At 40.9% G+C, this 16,823-nt stretch overlaps 1 protein-coding gene across 1 annotated transcript in view; it reads left to right on the top strand.

Moving 5' to 3' along the window:
- Positions 1 to 16,472, top strand: part of itga2.2 (integrin, alpha 2 (CD49B, alpha 2 subunit of VLA-2 receptor), tandem duplicate 2) — a 99,203-nt gene extending 82,731 nt beyond the window's left edge. The window contains exons 26-30 of the mRNA XM_061986580.1: positions 5,396 to 5,506; positions 7,227 to 7,340; positions 7,488 to 7,577; positions 7,700 to 7,816; positions 16,093 to 16,472. Of these exons, the coding sequence (XP_061842564.1) occupies positions 5,396 to 5,506; positions 7,227 to 7,340; positions 7,488 to 7,577; positions 7,700 to 7,816; positions 16,093 to 16,176 (516 nt within the window). The 3' untranslated portion in view covers positions 16,177 to 16,472. The remainder of the gene's footprint in view (positions 1 to 5,395; positions 5,507 to 7,226; positions 7,341 to 7,487; positions 7,578 to 7,699; positions 7,817 to 16,092) is intronic.
- The last annotated feature ends 351 nt before the right edge of the window (positions 16,473 to 16,823 follow it).

Raw genomic sequence — 16,823 nt, 5'->3', positions numbered from 1 at the left:
GGACTCAAAAATATGAGACCGCTTGCAGCCTGTCCGCGTTTAGGCCCTCGTCAGAGGCCCCACGGAGTGACAGCTCGGCTGAAGAGGAGCGACGGGAAAGCAGGAAGGAGGAGGAGGAGGAGGCAGAAGAGGAAGGGGACCCCTTTGTGGAGTTCCCCGTACCAGAAGAGAGCATCAACCAAAAAACGGGCGAGTTTGCCACTGCCCAGTGGAATGATCAGAACCTCAGCTGGGCCCGACAGCAAGTCGTGGAAATTGACGGACAGAAATGTGAAGGGGTGAGTGCACTTAATTCACCGTATTTTTTGATAAAAAAATGGCCTTCTGGATAGAGGGGTGCTAACTAAGGGCGGGGACATAATTGAGCAACTGCTGGTGCCTAAGTCTTATATTTCCCGAGTGCTTTATCTTGCCCACACTCATCAGCTGGGAGCTCACCTAGGTGTACAAAAGACGTATGACCGCATAATAATCCGCTTCTATTGGCCCGGTGTGAAACGAGCCATAGAAGACTTTTGCAAGGGCTGTCCCGAATGCCAAAAGAATGCACCAAGACCCACCTATCGAAACCCCTTGGTCCCGCTCCCCATCATCAGCACCCCGTTCTCACGTCAAGCAATGGACATCGTTGGACCACTCCCAAAGTCAGCCAGAGGACATCGCTACATACTGGTAATACTAGACTATGCCACCCGATATCCTGAGGCTGTACCACTACGCTCAGCCTCAGCCAAAGCGATAGCACATTAACTGTTTATGATGATTAGCCGTGTGGGAATTGCCGATGAGATTTTAACGGACCAGGGCACATGTTTTATGTCACAAGTGCTAACCATGCTGTACAAATGGCTGAAAGTGAAACGCATACGAACCTCTATACATCATCCTCAGACAGATGGCCTGGTGGAACGTTTCAACAGTACGTTGAAGAAGATGCTAAAAAAAGTAGCCGACGAAGACGGGAAAGACTGGGATCACCTCATTCCATATGTCCTCTTTGCCATCAGAGAGGTGCCCCAAGCGTCCACTGGCTTCTCCCCCTTTGAGCTAGTCTATGGCCGACGTCCCCGAGGCGTGCTGGACATTGCGAAAGAGACCTGGGAGAACCAACCCTCACCACACCGCAGTGTGATCGACCATGTCGCCCAACTACAAGCCCGGGCTCGCAAAATCTGGCCCATGGTAAGAGAACATATGGAAAAAGCCCAAAGAGAACAGGCGAAAACGTATAACAGAGGTGCCACACTCCGAGAGTTCCAAGTTGGGGAAAAAGTGCTGGTATTAGTTCCATCCAGCGAGTGCAAGTTCTTGGCCAGATGGCAGGGGCCTTATGAGGTAATTGAGAGAATGGGCCCCGTCAACTACAAAGTAAACCAGCCAGGCCGGCGGAAAGGTCACCAAATTTACCATGTAAATATTCTGAAAAAATGGCATGCGGCAGAGCCGTTGCCATCTACTGCATTTTTAACTGCACACTCTCCCCAGACCACTCCCTCGGTACCTATAGGAGAGGACCTCTCCCCGTCCCAAAAGCAGGAGGTGAAAGAACTTCTGGGACGGAACCAGGACCGCCTCTCGGAACTGCCAGGAAGGACCCAGGCGATCAAACATGACATTGAGACCAAACCCGGAAAGGTGATAAGACAAAGGCCCTACCAAATCCCAGAAGCCAGGCGGGCGGCTATAAAAGAAAAGGTAAAGAAAATGTTAGAACTTGGAGTAATAGAGGAATCCCATAGTCCATGGTCCAGCCCGATTGTTATTGTGCCAAAACCAGACGGGTCCCTGAGATTTTGTAATGACTTTCGCAAATTGAATGAGATTTCACTGTATGACGCTTATCCCATGCCCAGAGTAGATGAGCTGATAGAGCGGCTCGGACATGCTCGTTTCGTCAGCACCCTGGACCTGACCAAGGGCTACTGGCAGGTGCCATTGACGGAAAGGGCGAAACCTAAAACGGCTTTCTCCACACCCGAGGGGCTATTCCAATATACTGTCTTGCCGTTCGGGATCCACGGGGCCCCGGCAACATTCCAGAGGATGATGGACCGAGTTCTACGGCCCCACCAAGAATACGCAGCCGCCTACCGAGACGATATTGTGATTCACAGCACCAGCTGGTCTCTCCATCTCCAGCATCTTGACGCAGTCCTAGGAGCCCTTAGACGTGCCGGACTGACTGTCAACGCTAAGAAGTGCCGAGTGGGTCTGACTGAGACTGATTATCTTGGCTACACCATAGGAAGAGGCTGCGTAAAACCCCAGGCCCGCAAAGAGGAGCGCATCAGGGAATGGCCCCGACCCTTGACAAAAAAGCAAGTAAAATCATTTATTGGCCTGGTATCATATTATCAAAAGTTTATTAAAAATTTCTCTACGATTGCAACACCGATGTATGAACTGACACGGAACAAATTGCCCCATCATGTCACCTGGACGGCTGAGGCCGAGACTGCCTTCAAGATGTTGAAGAAAGCCCTATGTGAAGAACCGGTGTTGAAAGCCCCCGACTTCAGTCAGCCGTTCATCCTCCACACTGACGCCTCAGGCACGGGAATTGGAGCCGTGCTCGCCCAGCTCGTGGATGGAGAGGAACACCCAGTGACATTTATTAGTCTGAAGCTCCAGAGCCATGAGCGAAACTATGCCACAGTGGTTAAGGAGTGCTTGGCAGTCAAATGGGCAATACACCACCTCCGCTACTACCTATGGGGTAGGACCTTCACCTTGGTAACAGACCACGCCCCCTTGAAGTGGATGTCCACAAATAAGGATCGAAACGATCGCGTCACACGCTGGTTCCTGGAACTACAGAATTACCACTTCACCGTGGAATATCGGCCTGGGAAGGCGATCCCACATGCAGACGCCATGTCCCGGCTCTATGAAGAGGACAAAGAAGCTCCCGGACCGACCGGCGAGCTTAGGGGGGGGATATGTGGAGTCTCACTCAAGCACCGCCTGACAGGTAGGCACCTCACAGGGGAGGAGCCAGGGCATGGAGGCAGAGTGGAAAGCAGAGGACAACGCCCCAGCCTTGGCCGCATCATCGAGGGGCGGTACATTCCCCTGTACCTGCTCAATCAGCCTGAAGTGCCACCAGCTGTGCGGCCAGGTGGGGCCCATCTACAAACTGTTCTTAACTCTGCCTCATTCAGGTCTGGCTCTCCTCTGTGTCAAGGCAGGTGCATCAGGCGGCAATGACCTTTGACCTTTAAAAAAGTGTGCTGTTTGAAGGACTGAGAGCCCCAGATGGGAGATATTTATGTTTATTAATGGACACTTTAAGTTTGCTAATTCCACATCCCGCCCTTCCTAAAAAGACTTGTACAATAAATGCCCTTTTCGGCTTGCTGCAAAACCAATCCTGTGTCTTGGTGAGAATCAGGTACCACAATATACAGGTAAAAGCCAGTAAATTAGAATATTTTGAAAAACTTGATTTATTTCAGTAATTGCATTCAAAAGGTGTAACTTGTACATTATATTTATTCATTGCACACAGACTGATGCATTCAAATGTTTATTTCATTTAATTTTGATGATTTGAAGTGGCAACAAATGAAAATCCAAAATTCCGTGTGTCACAAAATTAGAATATTACTTAAGGCTAATACAAAAAAGGGATTTTTAGAAATGTTGGCCAACTGAAAAGTATGAAAATGAAAAATATGAGCATGTACAATACTCAATACTTGGTTGGAGCTCCTTTTGCCTCAATTACTGCGTTAATGCGGCGTGGCATGGAGTCGATGAGTTTCTGGCACTGCTCAGGTGTTATGAGAGCCCAGGTTGCTCTGATAGTGGCCTTCAACTCTTCTGCGTTTTTGGGTCTGGCATTCTGCATCTTCCTTTTCACAATACCCCACAGATTTTCTATGGGGCTAAGGTCAGGGGAGTTGGCGGGCCAATTTAGAACAGAAATACCATGGTCCGTAAACCAGGCACGGGTAGATTTTGCGCTGTGTGCAGGCGCCAAGTCCTGTTGGAACTTGAAATCTCCATCTCCATAGAGCAGGTCAGCAGCAGGAAGCATGAAGTGCTCTAAAACTTGCTGGTAGACGGCTGCGTTGACCCTGGATCTCAGGAAACAGAGTGGACCGACACCAGCAGATGACATGGCACCCCAAACCATCACCCAACCATGCAAATTTTGCATTTCCTTTGGAAATCGAGGTCCCAGAGTCTGGAAGAAGACAGGAGAGGCACAGGATCCACGTTGCCTGAAGTCTAGTGTAAAGTTTCCACCATCAGTGATGGTTTGGGGTGCCATGTCATCTGCTGGTGTCGGTCCACTCTGTTTCCTGAGATCCAGGGTCAACGCAGCCGTCTACCAGCAAGTTTTAGAGCACTTCATGCTTCCTGCTGCTGACCTGCTCTATGGAGATGGAGATTTCAAGTTCCAACAGGACTTGGCGCCTGCACACAGCGCAAAATCTACCCGTGCCTGGTTTACGGACCATGGTATTTCTGTTCTAAATTGGCCCGCCAACTCCCCTGACCTTAGCCCCATAGAAAATCTGTGGGGTATTGTGAAAAGGAAGATGCAGAATGCCAGACCCAAAAACGCAGAAGAGTTGAAGGCCACTATCAGAGCAACCTGGGCTCTCATAACACCTGAGCAGTGCCAGAAACTCATCGACTCCATGCCACGCCGCATTAACGCAGTAATTGAGGCAAAAGGAGCTCCAACCAAGTATTGAGTATTGTACATGCTCATATTTTTCATTTTCATACTTTTCAGTTGGCCAACATTTCTAAAAATCCCTTTTTTGTATTAGCCTTAAGTAATATTCTAATTTTGTGACACACGGAATTTTGGATTTTCATTTGTTGCCACTTCAAATCATCAAAATTAAATGAAATAAACATTTGAATGCATCAGTCTGTGTGCAATGAATAAATATAATGTACAAGTTATGCCTTTTGAAAGCAATTACTGAAATAAATCAAGTTTTTCAAAATATTCTAATTTACTGGCTTTTACCTGTATATATGAAATACTTGACTTGGTGAATTCTAGCTGTAAATATACTCCTCCCCTCTTAACCACGCCCCCACCCCCCACCTCCCGAAATTGGAGGTCTCAAGGTTGGCAAGTATGCTCACACTGTTGTTTGCATTAAACTCAGTGACAGTAATAATGCTCACTAGGACGTTTGCTCGTTAACAATGTTACAACATTGCTGCGCAATATACAATATGTGATCTTCCACTTTCTCATGCACTCCAAAACATTGGTAAAGTTGAGTTATCAAATTCTAAAATGTTATTGCCTGCTTCCAATTAACATTCTGTCATCTTTTAAGTTTCGGGCAATAAACACCCTTGTCTATAATATGAGCATCTATTGCAATACTTCAGAAATGGAATATTACTTGTTAATATGCAGGGAGGTTCTATCAGCTGTGATTCCAGCAGCCTGGTGGACCCGCTGAAGGTCGGCGTTAAGAACCAGCAAGTGTCTTTCACTGAAGAGAGTCTCAGAGGCATCGAGAAGCTGGTTGGTCCCCTTTTGTTTGGTCAGATAGGGAAGCCTCACATAGTGTGATGGAGTGTCAAATGGCCCAGAATGAAACTAATAAACACATCCTTAAATAATGATTTAATATATGTCATTCATTTATTAAAATTTGAATTTAATACATGAATTTGTTATTTTAATTAATAATATTTAATATTATTTTTATCAAAAATATTTACTGAGTCATTTAACTATTTCAGTATTTAAGTTAAATGTAATTGAAATATAATTTCATGAAACTGCCACACAGGGTTCATGGAATGAATAAGTAATGAATCAAGTACATAACAAGATAATTAAATTATAAAATAATTAATCAAAACATGAAATAAACCATTAAATTGTGAAATAATGAATTAAATAATTTTGACAGATGCAGTTTATGAAGGTGCCACACAGGTTCATAAAGAAACAAATAATTAAATCCTGAACTACTTCATCAAAACATAACATATTTCAAATTGTGAAATAAATCATTAAATTGTGAACTAATTAAATAATTTTGACAGATCAAATTAATGAAGCTTCCACAATTTCATGACATAAACAACTAATTCAATAAATAATTCATGAAATATTTAAATCATGAAATAACCAAAACATGGGATCATTCAAACTTGGAAACCAATCATTAATGGTTAATGACTGATTAAATGTTAAAATAATACATGGGACAATTAAATAGTTAAATGTATAATTTGATGTTAAATTGTTTAATGGTAAATGGGTTATACTTGTATAGCGCTTTTCTACCTTCAAGGTACTCAAAACGCTTTGACACTATTTTCACATTCACACATTCACACACTGATGGCGGTAGCTGCCATGCAAGGCGCTAACCACGAACAATCAGGAGCAAGGGTGAAGTGTCTTGCTCAAGGACACAACGGACGTGACGAGGTTGGTAGAAGGTGGGGATTGAACCAGGAACCCTCAGGTTGCTGGCACGGCCACTCTCCCAACGGCGCCACACCGTCCCAATCAAACGTTTGAGTATTTAATTCCATGATGAATTAGTGACACGTTTAAGTAATACATTTATATATGTCAGTAATTCATTGAAATTGGAACATATTTAAGTAATTACTATAAATATGTCATTAACTATTTAAAGTTGGAATTTATTACAAAAATGTGTAATTAAATGTGTCATCAAATGATTTAATGAAAATATGTGTTGAATTATTTCAGTGTTTAAATTAACTAAATTAAATAAATTGTATTTAATTAAATTTAAATTCATGAGAGAGAATCAATTAGATTTGATATAACTCAATAATACATTAATAATGAATAAATAATTAATCATGATATTAATGAATCAAAATGTGAAAAATCAAATCATGAAATAAACCATTAAAATGTGAATAATTAAATAATTTTGACGAATACATTTCATGAAGTTGCCTCACGGGTTCACACAAATAATTAAATAAATTATAATAAAAAAATTGTGAAATAATTATTAAAAACAAGAGATGCTTCAAATCTTAACTTGTGAAATAATTGATTAAATGGTAAAATAATTACCGGTAAATAGGATATAACAAATATTTAAATGTATAATTTTATGTTAAATTATTTAGTCACACATCTAAGTATTTAATTTTGATGAATGAATGACACATTTCAATAATTATTTAAAGATGTATGTCATTCCATAGTTGCATCACTGAGCACTTGCTGTGTTTGCTGACAGGATTGCCAGCGCGCCAAGTGTGAGGACATCAAATGTCTCCTTAAAGACATGGACGTCACCAGCGACTACTACGTCAAAGTCAAAACAAGGATCTGGAGCGGCACGTTTATTAAGGTATTGATGACACTTATCTCTCCGTTATGTTTCATACCAAATGCCGGATTTTAATGTGACAATTTGTGTGTGTGTGTGTGTGTGTGTGTGTGTGTGTACGTGTGCGTGTGCGTGTGCGTGTGCGTGTGCGTGTGCGTGTGCGTGCAGGCTGTCTATCAGACCACTGAGCTCATCTCCACGGTTGATGTGGAGACCTCCAACCCTGATTTACTCATCATCGGCCTGAAAGAGCTGCCGGTATTGTCACATATTAATTCCTCTTGAAGAAATGAACGTATTTTTGAGCTCTTGAAGAATTTAGCATATTTAAGGCTTCATGAAGGAATGACGGCCATGTTTGAATGTGTGCTTGCCAACAGGTGGTGGTGACAGTGAGTAAACCAGGAGAGAAAGGAGTCGTTCCCGTAGGCGTGATTGTTGGCAGTGTGATCGCTGGTCTAATACTCCTGGGCCTTGCTGTCGCTCTGCTGTGGAAGGTTAGCTCAGAAATCTTTCGTATCACCTCCCAACTTTGTTGTTCATAGTACTGTAGCTTATCTTATCTGCAGAACAGAAACCCTATTTAAGTTCAGTAAGATCACTCAGTTAGCCACTTCTTAGCTAGCCTGTTATTTGCTTTGTTAGCCAGTTAGCTAGTCATTCAGACAGTTTAATAGTTAGTGTTATTCGTTTTAATAAATTATTTTTTATTAATTGAGTTATTAGTCAGTCATTTGATGAGTCCCTCAGACAAACAGTCACTTTATTGATTAGCCACGTAATTAATCAGTTAGTTAGCAGCGATGGTCAGTAAATAGCTACATGCAGCTAAGCTTTGTAGCTTAACTACATTTTCCAGTAGCTTGGCAGTTGCTTAGCTACATTTTTAACAAGTAGTAACTAGTACTAAGACCAGTTCACACAATAGAATAATATAGCACAAGTATTAAGACCAGTTCAAACAATATAGTACTAGTACTAAGACCAGTTCACACAATAGAATATTATAGCACGAGTACTAAGACCAGTTCACACAATAGAATAATATAGTACTAGTACTAAGACCAGTTCACACAATAAAATAATATAGTACTAGTACTAAGACCAGTTCACACAATATAATAATATAGTACAAGTACTAAGACCGGGCTTCACGGTGGCAGAGGGGTTAGTGCATCTGCCTCACAATACAAAGGTCCTGAGTAGTCTTGGGTTCAATCCCGGGCTCGGGATCTTTCTGTGTGGAGTTTGCATGTCCTCCCCGTGACTGCGTGGGTTCCCTCCGGGTACTCCGGCTTCCTCCCACCTCCAAAGACATGCACCTGGGGATAAGTTGATTGGCAACACTAAATTGGCCCTAGTGTGTGGATGTGAGTGTAAATGTTGTCTGTCTATCTGTGTTGGCCCTGCGATGAGGTGGCGACTTGTCCAGGGTGTACCCCGCCTTCCGCCCGATTGTAGCTGAGATAGGCTCCAGCGCCCCCCCGCGACCCCAAAGGGAATAAGCGGTAGAAAATGGATGGATGGATGGAAGTACTAAGACCAGTTCACACGATAGAATAATATAGTACTAGTACTAAGACCAGTTCACACAACAGAATAATATAGTATGTGTACTAAGACCAGTTCACACAATAGAATAATACAGCACGAGTACTAAGACCAGTTCACACAATAGAATAATATAGTACTAGTACTAAGACCAGTTCACACAATAGAATAATACAGTACTAGTACTAAGACCAGTTCACACAATAGAATAATATAGTACTAAGACCAGTTCACACCATATAATTAATATAGTACGTGTATGAAGACCAGTTCACACAATAAAATAATACAGTACTAGTACTAAGACCAGTTCACACAATAAAATAATATAGCACGAGTATTAAGACCAATTCAAACAATATAGTACTAAGACCAGTTCACACAATAGAATAATATAGTACTAGTACTAAGACCAGTTCACCCAATAGAATATTATAGCACAAGTACTAAGACCAGTTGACACAATAGAATAATAGTACTAGTACGAAGACCAGTTTACACAATAAAACAATATAGTACTAGTACTAAGACCAGTTCACACAATATAATAATATAGTACTAGTTCTAAGACCAGTTCACACAATAGAATAATACAGTACTGGTACTAAGACCAGTTCACACAATAGAATAATATAGTATGAGTACTAAGACCAGTTCACACCATAGAATAATATAGTACTAGTACTAAGACCAGTTCACACAATAGAATAATATAGTACTAGTACTAAGACCAGTTCACACGATAGAATAATATAGTACGTGTACTAAGACCAGTTCACACAATAGAATAATACAGCACGAGTACTAAGACCAGTTCACACAATAAAATAATATAGTACTAGTACTAAGACCAGTTCACACAATAAAATAATATAGTACTAGTACTAAGACCAGTTCACACAATAAAACAATATAGTATGAGTACTAAGACCAGTTCACACAATAGAATAATATAGTACTAGTACTAAGACCAGTTCACACAATATAATAATACAGTACTAGTACTAAGACCAGTTCACACAATAGAATAATATAGTACTAAGACCAGTTCACACCATATAATTAATATAGTACGTGTATGAAGACCAGTTCACACAATAAAATAATACAGTACTAGTACTAAGACCAGTTCACACAATAAAATAATATAGCACGAGTATTAAGACCAATTCAAACAATATAGTACTAAGACCAGTTCACACAATAGAATAATATAGTACTAGTACTAAGACCAGTTCACCCAATAGAATATTATAGCACAAGTACTAAGACCAGTTGACACAATAGAATAATAGTACTAGTACGAAGACCAGTTTACACAATAAAACAATATAGTACTAGTACTAAGACCAGTTCACACAATATAATAATATAGTACTAGTTCTAAGACCAGTTCACACAATAGAATAATACAGTACTGGTACTAAGACCAGTTCACACGATAGAATAATATAGTACGTGTACTAAGACCAGTTCACACAATAGAATAATACAGCACGAGTACTAAGACCAGTTCACACAATAAAATAATATAGTACTAGTACTAAGGCCAGTTCACACAATAAAATAATATAGTACTAGTACTAAGACCAGTTCACACAATAAAACAATATAGTATGAGTACTAAGACCAGTTCACACAATATAATAATATAGTACTAGTACTAAGACCAGTTCACACAATAGAATAATACAGTACTAGTACTAAGACCAGTTCACACAATAGAATAATATAGTACTAAGACCAGTTCACACCATAGAATTAATATAGTACGCGTACTAAGACCAGTTCACACAATAAAATAATAGTACTAAGTACTAAGACCCTCTGATGAGGTGGGGACTTGTCCAGGGTGTACGCCGCCTTCCGCCCGAATGCAGCTGAGATAGGCTCCAGCACCCCCGTGATCCCGAACGGGACAGGCGGTAGAAAATGGATGGATGGATAGTTCTAAGACCAGTTCACGCAAAAAAATTACAAAATGTCATCGTACTAGTCAGTTAACACAACACAATAAAATAGTACTCGTACTAGGACTAGTTTACACAAAATATATATACATATTTTTATGGCTGTAATAAATAGTACTAGGACTAGTTATCATAATAAAATTAATACTAGGACTAGTTCTGTCCTTTACTTCAACGAGCTAATGCAACACAATTTCGTTCTTATCTGTACTGTAAAGTTAAAATTTGAATGACAATAAAAGGAAGTCTAAGTATAAGTCTAAGTTCACACATTAAAATAAAATAAAACAGTACTAGTGCTAGGACTATTTCATACAATAAAATAGAACAGTACTAGTACTAGTTCACACAAAAACAAAATAGTCCTAGGACTATGTATAACAGTGCTAGTACTAGGGCTAGTTCCCACAGTAAAATAAAACAGTACTAGTATTAGGGCTATTTCCCACAATAAAATAAAATAGTCTAGTACTAGGGCTATTTCACACAATAAAATAAAACAGTACTAGTACTAGGACTAGTTCACAGAATGAAATAAAATATAACTAGTACTAGGACTATTTCACACAATAAAATAAAATAAAGCAGTACTAGTACTAGCACTATTTCACACAATAAAATAAAACAGTACTAGGACTAGGTCACACAATAAAATCAAATAAAACAGTACTAGTACTAGGGCTATTTCACACAATAAAATTAAATAAAACAGTATTATATAATATAATATATTAATATAATATATCAGTATATATTATACACTGTATATATAATATGTAAATATTACATATATGCTATATTTTATATTGCTACAATGGTACATTTTTAGTCTACTTTATACCTGCATTATCCTTTCCACCCTTACCCTTTCCATCCTTTGTAACTGAGCTACTGTGTGGAACAATTTCCCTTGTTTGTCTAAGTCCAAGACTAAGTCTACTAGTACTAGAACTACTTTACACAATAAAATAAGACATTACCAGTTCTGGGAGTAGGTCACACAATAAAATAAAATAAAATAGTACTAGTACTCGGGCTAGTTCACACAATAAAATAAAATAGTTCTAGTACTACAAAACCCAAAACCAGTGAAGTTGGCACGTTGTGTAATTCGTAAATAAAAACAGAATTCAATGATTTGCCATTCCTTTTCAACTTACACTATATTGCCAAAAGTATTTGGCCACCCATCCAAATGATGAGAATCAGGTGTCCTAATCACTTGGTGTATAAAATCAAGCACTTAGGCATGGAGACTGTTTCTACAAACATTTGTGAAAGAATGGGCCTCTCTCAGGAGCTGAGTGATTTCCAGCGTGGAACTGTCATAGGATGCCACCTGTGCAACAAATCCAGTCGTGAAATTTCCTCGCTCCTAAGTATTCCAAAGTCAACTGTGAGCTTTATTATAAGAAAAGTGAAGAGTTTGGGAACAACAGCAAGTCAGCCACCAAGTGGTAGGCCACGTAACTGACAGAGAGGGGTCAGCCTAGTGCAGGGGTCGGCAACCCGCGGCTCCGGAGCCGCATGCGGCTCTTTGATCACTCTGAAGCGGTTCAGCTGTGTACTTGCCGACCCTCCCGATTTCCGATTTTCCCGGTAGACTTCCGGATTTCAGTGCCTCTCATAGAAAACTCCCGGGATCAATATTCTCCGATTTTCACCCTTACAATACTAATAAGGGCGTGTCATGATGGTACAGCATTTGGCGCCCTCCACAATCTGTATAAACAGCGTGACAGTCCAGCCTCATGTTGTATGCATCTTCTGCTTGCACACGTAAGTGACAGCAAGGCATACTTGCTCAACAGCCACACAGGTCACACTGACGGTGGCCATATAAAACAACTTTAACACTCTTACTAATAATGCGCCACACTTTGAACCAAAACCAAACAAGAATGACAAACACATTTTGGGAGAACATCTGCACCTTAACACAACAGAACAAATACCCAGAATCCCATGCAGCCCTGACTCTTCCGGGCTACATTATACACCCCTGCTACCACCAAACCCCGCCCCCACCCCAATCCTGTTCCCTCACACATCCCCCCCCCCCTGTGCATCGGTTGAGGTTGGCGGGGTTTAGTAGCGGGGGTGTATAATGTAGCCCGGAAGAGTTAGGGCTGCATGGGATTCTGGGTATTTGTTCTGTTGTGTTTATGTTGTGTTACGGTGCAGATGTTCTCCCGAAATGTGTTTGTCATTCTTGTTTGGTGTGGGTTCACAGTGTGGCGCATTATTAGTAAGAGTGTTAAAGTTGTTTTATACCGCCACCGTCAGTGTAACCTGTGTGGCTGTTGACCAAGTATGCCTTGCTGTCACTTATGTGAGCAAGCAGAAGCCCCATTCAACGTGTGACTGTGCCGGCACGCTGGTTGTAGTGGGCGCTAAATGCCGTACCATCACAGCACGTTCGAGAGGATACTTGCCCTGAAATTCGGAATCCGCCGGAAAAATCGGGAGGTTTGACAAGTATGACGCTTTAAAGTACCATTCATTTAAACTCGCGGGCCGCACTAACATACAATTTTCTTATTAAAATGAGGGCCGCGTGTCTGAGACCCCTGGTTTATACATAGCACAAAGCAAAAAAAAAACTTTGAATGCAGTGTTATTTCATTTTAAATTTCAAAAGATTTTTGTGGCTCCCATTGTTTTCTTTAATTTGTGAAACTGGTCAAAATGGCTCTTTAAGTGATAAAGGTTGCCGACCCCTGGCCTAGTGCAAAGACTTTCTGCACAGTCAGTTGCTACAGAGCTCCAAACTTCATGTCACCTTCCAATTAGCCCACGTACAGTACACAGAAAGCTTCATGGAATGGGTTTCCATGGCCGAGCAGCTGCATCTAAGCCATACATCACCAAGTGATGTATGGCAGTGGTGTAAAGCACGTCACCACTGGACTCTAGAGCTGTGGAGACATGTGCTCTGGATCGATGAATCACGCTTTTCCATCTGGCAATCTGATGGACGAGTCTGGGTTTGGAGGTTGCCAGGAGAACGGTACATTTCGGACTGCATTGTGCCGAGTGTGAAATTGGGTGAAATAGGAGTTATGGTGTGGGGTTGTTTTTCAGGAGTTGGGCTTGGCCTCTTAATTCCAATTAAATGAACTTTGAATGCTCCAATATACCAAAACATTTCAGACAATTCCATGCTCCCAACCTTGTGGGAACAGTTTGGAGTGGGCCCCTTACTCTTCCAACATTTCTGTGCACCAGTGCACAAAGCAAGGTCCATAAAGACATGGATGACAGAGTCTGGTGTGGATGGTGTGGGATTAATTAGAACGGAGACTGAGAGCCAGGCCTTCTCGACCAACATCAGTGGGTGACCTCACCAATGCGCTTTTGGAAGAATGGTGGAAAATTCTTATAAACACAATCTGCAACCTTGTGGACAGCCTTGCCAGAAGAGTTGAAGCTGTAATAGCTGCAAAAGGTGGACCGACATCATATTGAACCCTATTGTGTTAGGAATGGGATGGCACTTTAAGTTCATATGTGAGTCAAGACAGGTGGCCAAATACTTTTGGCAATATAGTGTATATTCAATTGAATAGACTGCAAAGACAAGATATTTATTGTTCGAACTCAGAAACTTGATTTTTTTTTTTCAAATAATCATTAATTTAGGATTTAATGGCTCAGCGCCCCCCGCGACCCCAAAAGGGATAAGCGGTAGAAAATGGATGGATGGATGGGCAGCAACGCATTGCAAAAAAGTCGTCACAGGGGCATTTTTACCACTGTGTTACATGGCCTTTCCTTTTAACAACACTCAGTAAATGTTTGGGAACTGAGGAGACCAATTTTTGAAGCTTTTCAGGTGGAATTATTTCCCATTTTTGCTTGATGTACATCTTAATTTGTTCAACAATTATACCTCCGTTGTGGTATTTTAGGCTTCATATTGCGTTACACATTTTCAATGGGAGACAGGTCTGGACTGCAGGCAGGCCAGTCTAGTACCCGCACTCTTTTACTATGAAGCCACGCTGTTGTTACCACGTGGCTTGGCATTGTCTTGCTGAAATAAGCAGGGGCGTCCATGATAACGTTTCTTGGATGGCAACATATGTTGCTCCAAAACCTGTATGTACCATTCAGCATTAATGGTGCCTTCACAAATGTGTAAGTTACCCATGCCTTGGGCACTAATACACCCCCATACCATCACAGATGCTGGCTTTTGAACTTTGCGCCTAGAACAATCCGGATGGTTCTTTTCTTCTTTGGTCCGGAGGACACGACGTCCACAGTTTCCAAAAACAATTTGAAATGTGGACTCGTCAGACCACAGAGCACTTTTCCACTTTGCATCAGTCGATCTTAGATGAGCTCGGGCCCAGCAAGCCGGCACCGTTTCTGGGTGTTGTTGATAAATGGCATTGGCTTTGCATAGTAGAGTTTTAACTTGCCCTTACAGATGTTGTGACAAACTGTAGTTACTGACAGTGGTTTTCTGAAGTGTTCCTGAGCCCATGTGGTGATATCATTTACACACTGATGTCGCTTGTTGATGCAGTACCGCCTGAGGGATCGAAGGTCACGGCCTTGCTGCTTACATGCAGTGATTTCTTTAGATTCTCTGAACCTTTTGATGATATTACGGACCGTAGATGGTGAAATCCCTAAATTCCTTGCAATAGCACATTGAGAAATGTTGTTCTTAAACTGTTGGGCAATTTGCTCACGCGTTTGTTGACAAAGTGGTGACCCTCGCCCCATCCTTGTTTGTGAATGACTGAGCATTTCATGGAAGCTGCTTTTATACCCAATCATGGCACCCACCTGTTCCCAATTAGCCTGCTCACCTGTGGGATGTTCCAAATAAGTGTTTGATGAGCATTCCTCAACTTTCTCAGTCTTGTTTGCCACTTGTGCCAGCTTTTTTGAAATATGTTGCAGGCATAAAATTCCAAATGAGCTAATATTTGCAAACAATAACAAAGTTTCTCAGTTCGAACATTAAATATATTGTCTTTGCAGTCTATTCAATTAAATATAGGTTGAAAAGGATTTGCAAATCATTGTATTCTGTGTTTATTTACCATTTTCACAACGTGCCAATTTCACTGGTTTTGGGGTTTGTAGTTCTAAGACTATTTTACGCAACAAAATAAAAATCATAGTACTTGGAGAAGGAGCAAATATGTCATATTTATGGACATTTTGTAAACTCTTTCATTAGATCTCAGGTGTACTTTGTTATATTTTTGTAATATTTCTCTTTCTGTCCCTAGTTTGGCTTTTTCAAAAGAAAATACCAGCAACTGCTAAAAGACGAGGACGAGCAGAGTCACGCACACGAGGATGAAGTGTTGTAACGGAACCTTTCATTCCTGTCAATTGTCTACATCCTGGTACTCTCTGACTACTTCTGATGGAACTGCTGGTGGATTCTTTGCCAGGACTTGGAACAGAGAACAAGTATGATGAATATCATAGCAGTAATGCTCAGTTAGCATGCAGTAATCTGCACGTACAAACTACTGACACTCAGGGATGTGGAATTGATATTTCTATTGTACATAGTGTCATTTAATTTAAGGGGAGTTTTTATTATCGTATGGATATTTTGGTAGCATATGTTTTGACGGAAATAAATTCATATATAAATGGAGTGAGAGGTCCTATATTTACAACACTATCATAATTCACTATAACAAGTCCCTTCTGTTTTTGTGATCCTTGGCGGCAGCTTTTTCAGTGTTTGCCATGTTTTGAGGCTGATTGTTTTTCAATAAGATTGAATGTGTTGTGATTTTGTGTGTTAGCAAAGTTGTGAGTGTTCTTTGTAACCGAAACCTCAAAAGGTACACAATTTCAGCAAAAAAAGGGGGAAAAAAATAGATACTGTATTGATGTCTTACTCGCTTTACACCACGCATACTTAAAAGAAGACACTAGATGGCAGTAAGGGCACATTTTAAGAGCTCATTGTCAAATTACTGTATTGTTTGAATTATAACTC

Source organism: Nerophis lumbriciformis, linkage group LG12, assembly GCF_033978685.3.
Source record: "Nerophis lumbriciformis linkage group LG12, RoL_Nlum_v2.1, whole genome shotgun sequence".
Taxonomy (NCBI): domain Eukaryota; kingdom Metazoa; phylum Chordata; class Actinopteri; order Syngnathiformes; family Syngnathidae; genus Nerophis; species Nerophis lumbriciformis.
The sequence above is the reverse complement of the archived record's forward strand: the minus strand, read 5'-3'. Positions and strand labels throughout refer to the sequence as shown.